Source organism: Camelina sativa, chromosome 20, assembly GCF_030686135.1.
Source record: "Camelina sativa cultivar CO46 ecotype springtype chromosome 20, ASM3068613v1".
NCBI classification, from domain to species: domain Eukaryota; kingdom Viridiplantae; phylum Streptophyta; class Magnoliopsida; order Brassicales; family Brassicaceae; genus Camelina; species Camelina sativa.
This window is the reverse complement of record NC_141899.1, coordinates 18,748,491-18,761,459: the sequence shown is the minus strand read 5'-3', so window position 1 is coordinate 18,761,459 and position 12,969 is coordinate 18,748,491. Positions and strand designations below refer to the sequence as shown.

The 12,969-nt window shown below is 41.1% G+C and overlaps 1 protein-coding gene across 1 annotated transcript; it reads left to right on the top strand.

Moving 5' to 3' along the window:
• Positions 1 to 6,604: 6,604 nt before the first annotated feature.
• On the top strand, positions 6,605 to 8,977 carry LOC147919151 (uncharacterized). Its single transcript, XM_087503866.1, has 3 exons — positions 6,605 to 7,390; positions 7,904 to 8,758; positions 8,876 to 8,977. Exons 1-3 carry the CDS (start codon positions 6,605 to 6,607, stop codon positions 8,975 to 8,977), a joined length of 1,743 nt encoding a protein of 580 aa, XP_087359992.1.
• The last annotated feature ends 3,992 nt before the right edge of the window (positions 8,978 to 12,969 follow it).

Below are 12,969 nucleotides of genomic sequence, written 5' to 3'. Positions count from 1 at the left end.
TCCTCTATTTTGGTTAGACAAGCAAGACTCTCAAGACTTTTAACTCTCTTTTTTTATATAGTGAGGTTAAATAATGTGTTATGAGGTAATCTTCTTAGCAAATAAAGTTACTAATAAAATGTGTGCAAGTACGAATACTCCATGCCTCCCATTCCCAACTTCCAATCAAATCCAGCATGGTACTTCGTTTGTACGTACGCATATATATACAAGTACAGAAATATTTATAAAATACATATGAAGGGTCCTATATTATACAATACACATACATATGAAATAAAATACTCATAAAAGAGCTTGGACATAAGGTAAAGTTTTAAAACGTGACGTTAAGATGTGGGTCAAAGATAAATAAAAAACATAAACTTGAAACTTGTAGTGATTGGCGCCAACATCATACAATCGTATACAAGATAAACAAGTTTGTTCTTTGGAGGGGTCAACATGTATGAATAAAAAATAGGAAATTAAGAGCTTGTGAGAAAACTGTGTTTAGCACTTCTTCCTCGCGACGTCGTGTTACTTGTACAATTCTATGCGTGTCTGACTTCAACTCTCTGCAAAGTGTTTTTGGCAATAATTAATTTGGTCCGTACGTAAAATAACCTCCACCAACTTTACTGTAAAAATGAATTTACAATAAGCTAAGTAGTACCTAGGACAATGAAAATCATTAGTTTTCTCGAATACTTCTGTTCCGAATCCTCTATATATTGTGATTTTTTGTTCAATAAAAACTTAAAATCTTTATATACTTATTTAAGCAATGTTGTTAAAGTTTAATCCTATTATCATGTTACATATTACAAAAATACCATTATATTTTAATTATTATTATTATTTTTTTTTCAACCAAACATTAATCTAAAAAATAACTCCAAGATTGGTTGCCCAAACCGGAGGGTAAGAGTTTACAAAAAAAATTTCAAAAGATAAAGATCTCGAAGAACGAGTAAGGCAATATGCCCGAACATTTGACGTGTGCGGGATCTTCGAAAGCATGAAGGATGGAAAGGATGGTCGAAGTAAGCTGAAATCATCCAATAGATTGGAGAAAGCTGACCATTCATCGAGAGACTGCACCATTGCTACTAGTTCTACATTTTAATTATTTAAATAACTAACAAAATAAAATTTTATATTGGTTTATAAAATAATAAAACAATATTTTTGAAATTATTTACCAAAACTATATATTGTTTCATATATATTTTAGGAAACAATAACAAACTATTTAGAATAATTATAAAACTTAATTTTATTTATAAAACTATTTGCATTCCTAAATGTTTAGTAATGACAGATATATTTTAAAACTAATATACAACATTGCTTATATTTAAAAAATATAAAATATTATATCTAATTTATTAAATATTTTTTCGCACTTCACATCATGACATCTTATTAAAATCTAAGAAATTACAAATGTTTTATTTTATTCAATATAGTATATACAACTAAAAAAGAAATTAATAAGTTAAATCAAATTTTTGAAACATGACCCCTTCAATACGGATTTTGTTATATTTTCTGGATTTTACCAAATTTATATAATTCACAGATTTGAACATTGTATCATTGAAACGACTCGACTTGTTTTTTTAATAATAAATAATAAATAATAATAATAATAATAATAATCTAAACTAGTGGTCCCATACCCACCAACACACAACAGCGAATAACATAACCAATACCAAAAATCATTAAATAACCAATACTCAAATAACCAGTAATAATTCGTAACAATTATCCAATAACCAAACAACAAGAAACAAAGAACCAGCAACCTAGCAATGTTCTATTGACCCAACTCTAGCAATGTAACAGAAGCCAGACAACAACCAATCGAGCCACTAGAACATCCTCCTCTTTATTGCCTTGATTCCATGATCACACTTTGCCTTTACCTGCACCACAAACACAAATTGAGATGCATGAGTATTTGATAAAAACTCAGTGAGGCAATCATCACATCTACTGAGCTATACACACAAGCAACTGAGATACCAATGTCCAAAACAATCAACAAACAAAGCATACAAACCAGGAAGCAAGTATCGTCTCGCTGGAAGGGAGGTGTCGACCGACACCAGCCAAGTGTCGACCGACACTGGCTCTTGGTGTCGACCGACACTACCCCATAGTGTCGATCGATGCTGTTCACTCGTGTCGACCGACACCCTCCTGGTGTCGATCGACACTGACTCTGCAACCACTATCCGCTCGAAGGTGAGAGTCAAATCTCGCTTCTCATCACCTCCAATCCGTCCAAAACTCAATCCCAAAGCCATATGAATCCTTAGGAACCCTATAGCAACCGTAACAAGCAAGAAAACACCACAAACAACACCAAACAAGCAAGACAAAGGAAATCTCATGCTTAGATCAGCCATGGTCATGCACTCACCTCTTTGCAGGAAGATTCTGACCAACAGCAACGATTCCAACCCTCCTAGCTTCAGATCTCCCAAGAACAGCCAAGAAATCTCACAATCTCTCCCCAAACCTCAAGAACACTTCTTTTCTCTCTTTTTATCTCAAAACTCTCTAAGCGGCGACAAAATCAACTTCCCAAAACCCTTTTCGTCAACAATCCACTTAAATAATTCGGTTCAATAGTTTTTCTTAAACCAAACCGACCCAAATCGACAATTAAGTTAATCTGGTCAAACCAGAATTTATTGGTGTCGACCGACACCACCATTAGTGTTGATCGACACCCATCCCCAAAATACGTATTTTGGTTCGCGGATGTTACAATCATGTACCAAAGACAGGTTGAAACAGAGTATGAAACTAAGTAATTTTAAATGTAAAATATTATAAAATATATAATAAATCAAATAAAATTTATATTATTATTTTATAATTAGCAAATTACATTAAAATTTATGCAAACAATTTCTCGTGCTGTATAACACGGATAACTATCTAGTTAAAATATATTTCTTTTGATTTTTAAATAGACTAGGGATTTGAGAAAAAAAAATAATGATATTGAATGCAGGGCAACTACCCTTCATAACTCTTCCGTTGAGATGCCCCAATCACACACCGCATGGATCTCATCATGCAATAACACATATTGCAATTTCTTGCATTGGCAGTGTAATGCCCTGACCGCTCCCTCTTAGTGGCTCCCATGTCCAATCCTAGTCTATAGGCCAACCTTCCTTAATGGGCCTCATGTCCTTTCACTAGGCCCGTGAGCCCATCAATATCGGACAGTCGGTTTGCTATATCCGGGAGGTTTTAAAGACTTGTTACCATCCCTACAAATCACCACATGATCTTTCCCTGTGTTTTGTCCTCACTCACACAGTTCCGACAGTCACTTCTCGGAAGGTCACCCATCCTAAGAATACTCAAGCATAAGCACGCTTTACTGTGGAGTTCTCTCAGGACCCTTGACCGAAAAGATAAGTACACTTTGGTGACATAGTGGCCAAATATATTCTTTTAAACCTCTCCGCAAGTCTCTGAAACCGGGGTGTCACTATTCACCCCCACAAACATATCACAACGTCCTCATTGCACACCAAGACCGTCACCCCCGACGGTGTGAGCCCACTCGACTCCACACTTGTTTAGGTTTGACTCTGATACCACTTATAACGCCCCGACCACCACCTCTTAGTGGGCCCCATGTCCAATCCCATGGGCCCATCTTCCTTATTGGGCCTCACGTCCTCTCACTAGGCCCGCGAGCCCATGTATATTTGACGGCCGGTTTGCTACGTCCGGGAGGTTTTAAAGACATGTTACCGTCTCTACAAATCACCACATGATCTTTCCATGTGTTTTTTCCTCACTCGCACAGTTCCGACAGTCACTTCCTGAAAAGTCACCCATCCTGAGACTACTCCACCATAAGCACGCTTAACTGTGGAGTTCTCTCAGGCCCCTTGACCGAAAAGATAAGTGCACTTTGGTGATAGGTGGCCAAATCAATTTTTTTAAACCTCTCCGCCAGTCTCTGAAACCGGGGTGTCATAATTCAAAACTTAAACAACCCGACCCATTTTTTAATAATAATAACAATATATAATTAAGCATCCCATACTACTTAATTAAACCAACCAAACCACCATTCATCATTAAACCAACAACGGAAACATACCAACAATACAAAACCAACATATCATCAATACAATAACATTCCAAACCATTATATCCATAAACCTAGCATAACTCTATCCAAGGTTCCAACATCAATATCATAACCATAATTCAATAACCTAGACCCTAGTTCATCCTCCTCCTCATCGCCACGATTCCACGTCACATACCTGCACACCACAAACAACAATTGAGATGCGTAAGTATTATCATAAATTCTTAGTGAGGCAATCCTCCCATCTACTAGGCTATACACACAAGCAACTGAGATTCCAATTTTAAGCAACACATACAACACAACAAACCAGGAACTAAGCGTCAGACAAGTTGGTGCCGGTCGACCGACACTGATTCCTACTTGGTGTCGACCGACACCCACCTGGTGTCGATCGACACCAACTCCGCAGACACGTTATGCTCGAAGCCGATCATCGAATCTCCGATTCTAACCACCTCCAATTCGTCCCAAAACTTGCCCAAAGGCCACAGGAAACTAAAGGAACCTTATAACATCCAACACAAACAAGAAAAACACCACAACAACACAAAACAAGCAAAAAAAAAAGAGATCTCATGCTTAGATGAGCCATGGTCATGCACTCACCTCTTTTGCAGAAAGTTCTGACCCAACAACGACAAATCGAACTTTTAGAAGCCTTCTCCTTTGTTCCTAGCACAAGATCTCCACTCCATAGGAACAAATCTCTCAAACAAGCCAAGAATCACCACAATCTCTCAAGAACACTCTCTCTTTTCTCTTTTCTCTCTATTTTTCTCTATAGACGACACAAAGTGACCTTCCCAAAATCTTCAAATCGACTTTTCACATATATATCCCGGTTTGGAATTCCACTTAAACCAAACTGCTCCAATTCGATGATTTAAAATGATCTAGTCGAACCAGAAATTGCTGGTGTCGATCGACACTACCCTTGGTGTCGATCGACACCTATCTCCAAAATCTACAATTTGGTTCACAGATGTTACAATTCTCCACACCAACAAGGATTTGTCCTCGAATCTCGCAACACCGTCCCTCCACCAAGGACCTACGTGCAACCGTCACCATGGCCCGCACATTCTCTGATCAGACTAAACACCGTCAGCCAAGGTTTTCCGTGCAACTGTCGCAACAGCCCGCACATCCCCGTGATCCGACGGTCCACCTAACCCGGACCCCATTGGTCAGCACAACCCAAAATACGAGATCACTCCCAACCTCCGAGGTATATATCCAGACATTATTTGCTCTCTCACTCATACATTCTCAGGTCGCAACCCTCAAACTATACTGCCTGCTCTCAAACCGTTGTCCTCGAGTCATACTGTGTCACTCTCGAATTGTCACCCTTGAGATCTTGGTACCAGGGGAATTACTCATCTCCTCCGGGAAACTAATCATCCCCCAGGAGAACTAATCATCTCCTCTGTATAAATTAGGATCATGATCACCATGTCCGTACAGCCACCGTCCGTACAACCTCCACCGGGCCGGCCGTACAACCTCCACCAGGCCGTCCATACAACCTCGTGTAGAAGCCCACTCGAAGCCTTACAAGACTTATGTGAGGTTCAAGCATTGTCTCTAGATCCTTCTCATATGACAGTTGGCGACTTGAAGCAAGTGGGAGGAGAGAAGTCAACCATTAGTCACATGTTGTGTTAAGAGTCCTAGATTTCACTTTCATCATGTAAATCGTGTAGCATCTTGAGTAGAATATTCTCTAGCTTTATGTCTATATTAGGATTGTAATCATGAACTAAATCGTGTAAGAAGTTATTTTCTTCTTCTACACTTTCTCTCTTACACTCTCACTCGCATACTCTCTCTCTCAATCAAACTAAACTCTCTTGTTCTACACACAATCCGTTTATTCTCTCTTTGTTTCTAAACTTACATGGTATCAGAGCCTTGTTGCTCCTCATTAAAAACCTTCTTCTCTTTCGCTCACTTTCGCTCCTTCTTCTCTTTTTACTTCTTCTTCATTCGCAAAAGTCTTTTCTCTTTAACCGTTGGGTAATACTATTGACCAGCGGACAAATCTCCATGGAAGGCACCAAGACCTTGATTGTTCCAGTTACTCTCAAAGGAGAGAACTACTTGTTGTGGGCAAGAACCACAAAGACGGCACTATGCGGCCGAGGGCTTTGGACCCATATTACCACGAGTGAGGCTCCCAAGGAAGAGCCTACCAAAGACGGCAAAGAAGCGGTCACAAGCGGTGAAGACAAGTGGTTTCAAGAAGACCAAAGTGTGCTTGCTATCATCCAAAACTCTCTTGATGCTCCAATACTCGAGGCATACTCATATTGCGAGACGGCTAAGGATCTATGGGACACATTGCAAAATGTGTTCGGCAATACCACCAATTTAAACCGAGTATTTGAGATCAAAAGAGCTATCAACAACCTAAGCCAAGAAGACATGGAGTTCACAAAACACTTTGGAAAGTTTAGGTCTCTTTGGGCTGAACTTGATATGTTTAGGCCAGCCACACTCGATCCGACCATACTGAACGAAAGGCGAGAGCAAGACAAGGTGTTTGGCCTTCTTCTCACACTGAATCCATCCTACAATGACCTCATCAAACATATTTTGAGGTTGGACAAGCTTCCTAGCCTAGAGGATGTATGCAGCCAGATTCAAAAGGAGCATGGCTCCATGGGGCTGTTTGGAAGCAAGGGGGAGCTTGTAACCGCTAACAAGGCTGAAGTAGCAACCGCTAACAAGGGCTACTATCGAGGTGAATACAAGAACCCTCAAGTGTGTAATCATTGCAAGAAGCCGGGTCATTTCAAGAATCAGTGCTGGATTCTCCATCCACATCTTCGAGCTAACCGGTCGATGCACAACCGTGGAGCCCCAAGAGCACATCAAGCGACCATGGAGCAGCCGAGTGCCGAGCCAAACCAGCGAGTCTCGGATGTGAACGGAACCGCCCTAGCCGCCAACTTTGACCTAGTGAGGAAGTCTGACCTCGATGCTCTCATTAAGGCACTCAAAGAGAACTCTGGTAACTCCTATCTTGTTTTAAATCAAACTAAACCGCTTATAGTTGATTCCAGAGCTTCGTATCATATGATTAGTGACTCTAGGCTAATGAGTGAAATTAAACCGGCCAATGGAAATGTGATTATAGCTAATGGTGAAAGAGTTCCAGTTAAAGGAATTGGTAATCTAAAGTTATTTGATAAGACAACTCAAGCGTTTTATATGCCTAACTTTACCTCTAACTTACTCTCGGTTAAACGAGCCACTACCGATGTAAACTGTTATGCTATCTTTGGTCCTAACAATGTGCATTTTCAGGATATTGAGACCAGTCAAGTTCTTGGACAAGGAGGTTACAAGGGTGACTTATATGTTCTTGAAGACTTAAATCTATCTTCCTCTAATTCATCTTGTTTTAGTTCAGTTTCTATTAAAGCAAACAATGCTATATGGCATGCTAGATTAGGACATCCTCACTCTCGTGCCTTAGAAATTATGTTTCCAAGTATTTCTTTTAAAAACAATGAATGTGAGGCTTGTATTCTTGGTAAACATTGCAAAACTGTTTTCCCAAAGTCTTTAACTATTTATGAGAATTGTTTTGATTTAGTTCACTCGGATGTGTGGACTTCTCCATGCTTGTCTAGAGAAAATCAAACATATTTTGTCACTTTTATTGATGAGAAGTCCAAATATACTTGGTTAACTCTTCTTCCTACTAAGGATAGAGTTCTTGAAGCATTTATAAGTTTTCAAAATTATGTGACTAACCATTACAATGATAAGATTAAGATCTTAAGGTCGGACAATGGTGGTGAATACACTAGTCATGCCTTCAAACAGCACTTGACCAACCATGGAATCATTCACCAAACCAGCTGCCCTTACACCCCACAACAAAATGGTGTGGCCAAACGAAAGAATAAACATCTTATGGAAGTCGCTCGATCTATAATGTTTCACACCAACGTTCCTCGGAGGTTTTGGGGAGACGCAGTTCTTGCTGCTTGCTATCTTATTAACCGCATTCCCACCAAGATTCTACAAGACGTCTCTCCATTTGAGGTACTAAATAAAGAAAAACCTACATTCGATCACTTACGTGTATTTGGTTGTACGTGTTTCGTGTTGAGACCAGGTGAATTACGCGACAAACTTGAGGCTAAAAGCACCACAGCAATGTTCATTGGATATTCTACCACTCAAAAAGGGTATAAGTGCTATGATCATGGAGCTAAAAGAGTTCTAGTCTCTCAAGATGTGAAGTTCGTGGAATCTCAAGGATATTACAGCAAGAAAAATTGGGAAGACCTACGCGATCTACCAAACCCCACATCTGATCGGGCAACGAACCTCCGGATCATCCTCGAGCGACTAGGGGTCACAAGCGATCGGGACGCCCATCATTCACCTGAGCTAAACCCACCAGGAGAGTCTCAACCTACTATCGAAAGCAGCTCCAGGGAACCTGAACCTCAACTCGATCCAACAAATCATTCAAATGATGAAGAGCTCAACTCGCACAACCTTGATGATGTGGATCATCCGGAAGAAACCATTGATCATGAAGCTGAAGAAGATGACCCTGAGGACAATGATCATGAGGAGGTCATTCCACTAAGACGTAGCCAACGCCTGGCCGTAACACTATTACGACGCAGCCAACGTATTTCCTCGTAGCACAATCGGGTTTACTACAACAACATGGCCGTTGCACACCCTATTCAAGCCGTGTGTTCCCTTGCTCATTTTCCTAAGGATCACCAAGTCTTCCTTGGCCATATTGACGAAAACTGGATTCCACAGACCTATGATGAGGCTAAAGACCACAAGGTTTGGCGTGATGCAGTTCAAGACTAAAGAATGGCCATGGAGAAAAACCACACGTGGGACAAGGGGGGTCTACCTAAAGGAAAGAAGGCCGTTACATCTAAATGGATCTTCACAATCAAATATCGAAGTGACGGGGAGATTGAACGGTACAAAGCACGGCTTGTGGCGAGAAGCTTTACACAAACGTACGGGGAGGACTATAGGGATACGTTTGCTCCGGTAGCCAAACTACACACAGTCCGTGTAGTTCTCTCCTTAGCAGTCAACTTGAAATGGGAACTGTGGCAGATGGACGTTAAGAATGCGTTTCTACAAGGAGACTTGGAGGACAAAGTCTACATGAGGCCACCACCTGGCCTAGAAGACACGGTTAGCCCGGGCAAAGTGTTCAAACTCAACAAAGCAATCTATGGGTTGAAGCAATCGCCAAGGGCGTGGTATCACAAGCTAAGCTCGACCTTGACCACGCGTGGATTCAAGAGATCAGAATCTGACCACACACTTTTCACATACCCAAGCAACCAAGGTATCATTGTCATTCTTGTATATGTTGTTGACATCATCATATCCGGGAATAACACGGTAGGGATTCAAGAAACTAAGACATATTTAAAGTCAGTGTTTGATATTAAGGACCTTGGTGAGTTGAAATATTTCTTAGGGATAGAAGTGTGTTGCTCGGAAGAGGGATTATTTCTATCTCAAAGAATATATGCTATTGATCTCTTAAATGAAGTAGGAAAGCTTGGATCAAGACCGGTCACTACACCATTGGATGAGAACTACAAGGTTTGCCGTGAGGGGGAGGCCGAAGACCAACCGTTCAAGAATGTAACACAATATAGGCGTTTGGTTGGTAAGCTCATTTACTTAACTATCACTAGACCGGATATTTGTTTTGCTACGAACCAGACCAGTCAGCATATGCAAGCTCCGAAGGTGCACCATTGGAACATAGTCAACCGGATTCTCAAGTATATCAAAGGATCACCAGGCCAAGGAATATGGATGGGGTGCAATAACAACACGGAGCTCGTAGGATATTGTGACGCGGACTATACAGGAGACAAGGGAGGCCGTAGATCAACAAGCGGCTACTGTACCTTCCTTGGAGGCAACCTAGTCACATGGAAGAGCAAGAAACAGAAGGTGGTGTCCTTATCCAGCACCGAGTCCGAGTATAGAGCGATGCGCAAGCTGACTACCGAACCAATGTGGCTCAAGAATCTACTTAAATACCTTGGAGTCGACATCACAAAGCCTATCACGATGCATTGTGATAATGAAGCAGCCATTCATATCGCAACCAACTCGGTATTCCACGAGAGAACGAAGCATATTGAGGTTGATTGTCACAAAGTCCGAGAGCAAATCCAACTAGGCGTAACCCTTCCTTGCCACACCGAGAGCTCCGAGCAACTGGCCGATGTATTCACCAAGGCAGCAAGCCCTCAAGTATATGAGTACATACACTCAAAGCTTGGACTCATGGACCTCACCAAACCTTGAGAGCCTACACTCTTTTTCCCTTAAGTATAGTTTTTCCCAAGTGGTTTTCTATACTAAGGTTTTTAATGAGGTAGGTGATCAATGGTTCAAGCTTGTGTCATGGGGTCCAATGACTAAGCTTGAGGGGGAGTATAAATTGGGATCATGATCACCATGTCCATACAGCCACCGTCCGTACAACCTCCACCGGGCCTTCCGTACAACTTCCACCGGGCCGTCCGTACAACCTCGTGCAGAAGCCCACTCGAAGCCTTACAAGACTTATGTGAGGTTCACGCATTGTCTCTAGATCCTTCTCATATGACAGTTGGCGACTTGAAGCAAGTGGGAGGAGAGAAGTCAACCATTAGTCACATGTTGTGTTAAGAGTCCTAGATGTCACTTTCATCATGTAAATCGTGTAGCATCTTGCGTAGAATATTCTCTAGCTTTATGTCTATATTAGGATTGTAATCATGAACTAAATCGTGTAAGAAGTTATTTTCTTCTTCTACACTTTCTCTCTTACACTCTCACTCGCATACTCTCTCTCTCGATCAAACTAAACTCTCTTGTTCTACACACAATCCGTTTATTCTCTCTTTGTTTCTAAACTTACACTCTGCTGCTCTCAGGGTCGCAACCCGTCAAGCCTGCGGTGCATCAGGGGAACTAATCATCCCCTCAGGAGAACTAATCATCTCTCCAGGAGAACTAATCATCTCTTAATGAGCAAACAAGTCCTAATGTCTGTGAGCATCTCTTGACCGGAACTACCTCCCATGGTTCACGTAAAACATTGCAATGTCCTACCAACCGCCATATTCCCTCACTGGAATATCACCACCATCATGACCACTCTTCAGGCCAACTCTAGAACATCCCCAACCACTCGGGCGTTTACACACGTCCTTTCCAAAAATAGACAAGTTCTAACTATTCATAGAACTTTCTATTTGTTTGCAACCGCACTTTTCATAAATAGATAAGCTTTAACTAATCATAAAACTTCCCATATTTAGAACCCGCATATTCTCTTAGCACCATGACATCACCAATCAAAAATCCTTGAGAACTGATCATCTCATCTGTGACCATTCTTCCGGTCAACCTCTAAACATTCCCGCTCCGGCATTTCACATCCCCTTTCCAAAAATAGACAAGTCCTAACTATTCATAGAACTTTCTATTTTTAGAAACTTTATATTTATGGTAATTTTCCATTTCGAGAATCGCAAAATCCCTTAACCCATTCCACATCAAGATTCCATAAGAAATAATCATCTTATTGAATCCTCTCAGACAACATTGTCAGTAAATCCGCAATACGTTCTGAGCAAAACCTGTTGCCACACTCACAGCACCCGCTGGACCTCCATCAACACCAGTAAGCACGCTAGCCACACCCTCAGACCCCCACCTGACCAGCATGCGAATTACTAACTTGCAAAACAGTGGCACTCCAGCCACCCTAGACGAAGTAAGTCTCCAACTTAACTTCTCGGAAATCCATTTCCAACTCATCCACTTTTGCAAATCACCGCCAACGGTATTTCCCAATACTGGCGTGATCCACCATTTTCCAACAACTTGTCAATAACCAACTGCAATTCCCGCATAGAAGCTAAAAACACTAGACGACTAACAACACACAAAATAACTTACCGTAGAATCTCATTGAAGGCTCGAAGAGGATGATACTAGGACTTCATACCACATGCAAATTGACTAACTATTCATAATCAATTCCATCAACAACATCATGCATCAAATAACATGAAAATAATTCTCCTAATTAAATTCCTAAACCGCTCTTAACCATCCATTAACCGCCCTAGAACCATAAGGGCTATGATACTAAACTGTAACAACCGACCCCTTTTTTTTAATAATAACAATATATAATTAAGCATCCCATACTACTTATTTTAACCAACCAAACCACCATTCATTATTAAACCAACAACAACCAATATGCACAACGGAAACATACCAACAATACAAAACCCAAAATATCATCAATACAATAACATTCCTAACCATTATATCCAGCAACCTAGCATAACTCTATCCAAGGTTCCAACATCAATATCATAACCATAACACAATAACCGAGACCCTAGTTCATCGTCCTCCTCATCGCCATGATTCCACGTCGCATACATGCACACCACAAACAACAATTGAGATGCGTAAGTATTATCATAAATACTTAGTGAGGCAATCCTCCCATCTACTAGGCTATACCCACAAGCAACTGAGATTCCAATGTTGAGCAACACAAACAACACAACAAACCAGGAACCAAGCGTCAGACTAGTTGGTGTCGGTCGACCGACACTGACTCCTACTTGTTGTTGACCGACACCCACCTGGTGTCGATCGACACCAACTCTGCAGACACGTTTTGCTCGAAGCCGATGATCGAATCTCCGATTCTAACCACCTCCAATCCGTCCCAAAACTCGCCCAAAGGCCAGAGGAAACTAAAGGAACCCTATAGCATCCAACGCAAACAAGAAAAACACCAC

Coding starts and splice junctions, on each gene's coding strand:
- LOC147919151 (XM_087503866.1), top strand. CDS start 6,605: ATGTTTAGGCCAGCCACACTCGATCCGACCATACTGAACGAAAGGCGA. Junction 7,391..7,903: donor TTAAACGAGCCACTACCGAT/GTAAACTGTTAT, acceptor TACAATGATAAG/ATTAAGATCTTAAGGTCGGA. Junction 8,759..8,875: donor GACGTAGCCAACGCCTGGCC/GTAACACTATTA, acceptor CATTTTCCTAAG/GATCACCAAGTCTTCCTTGG.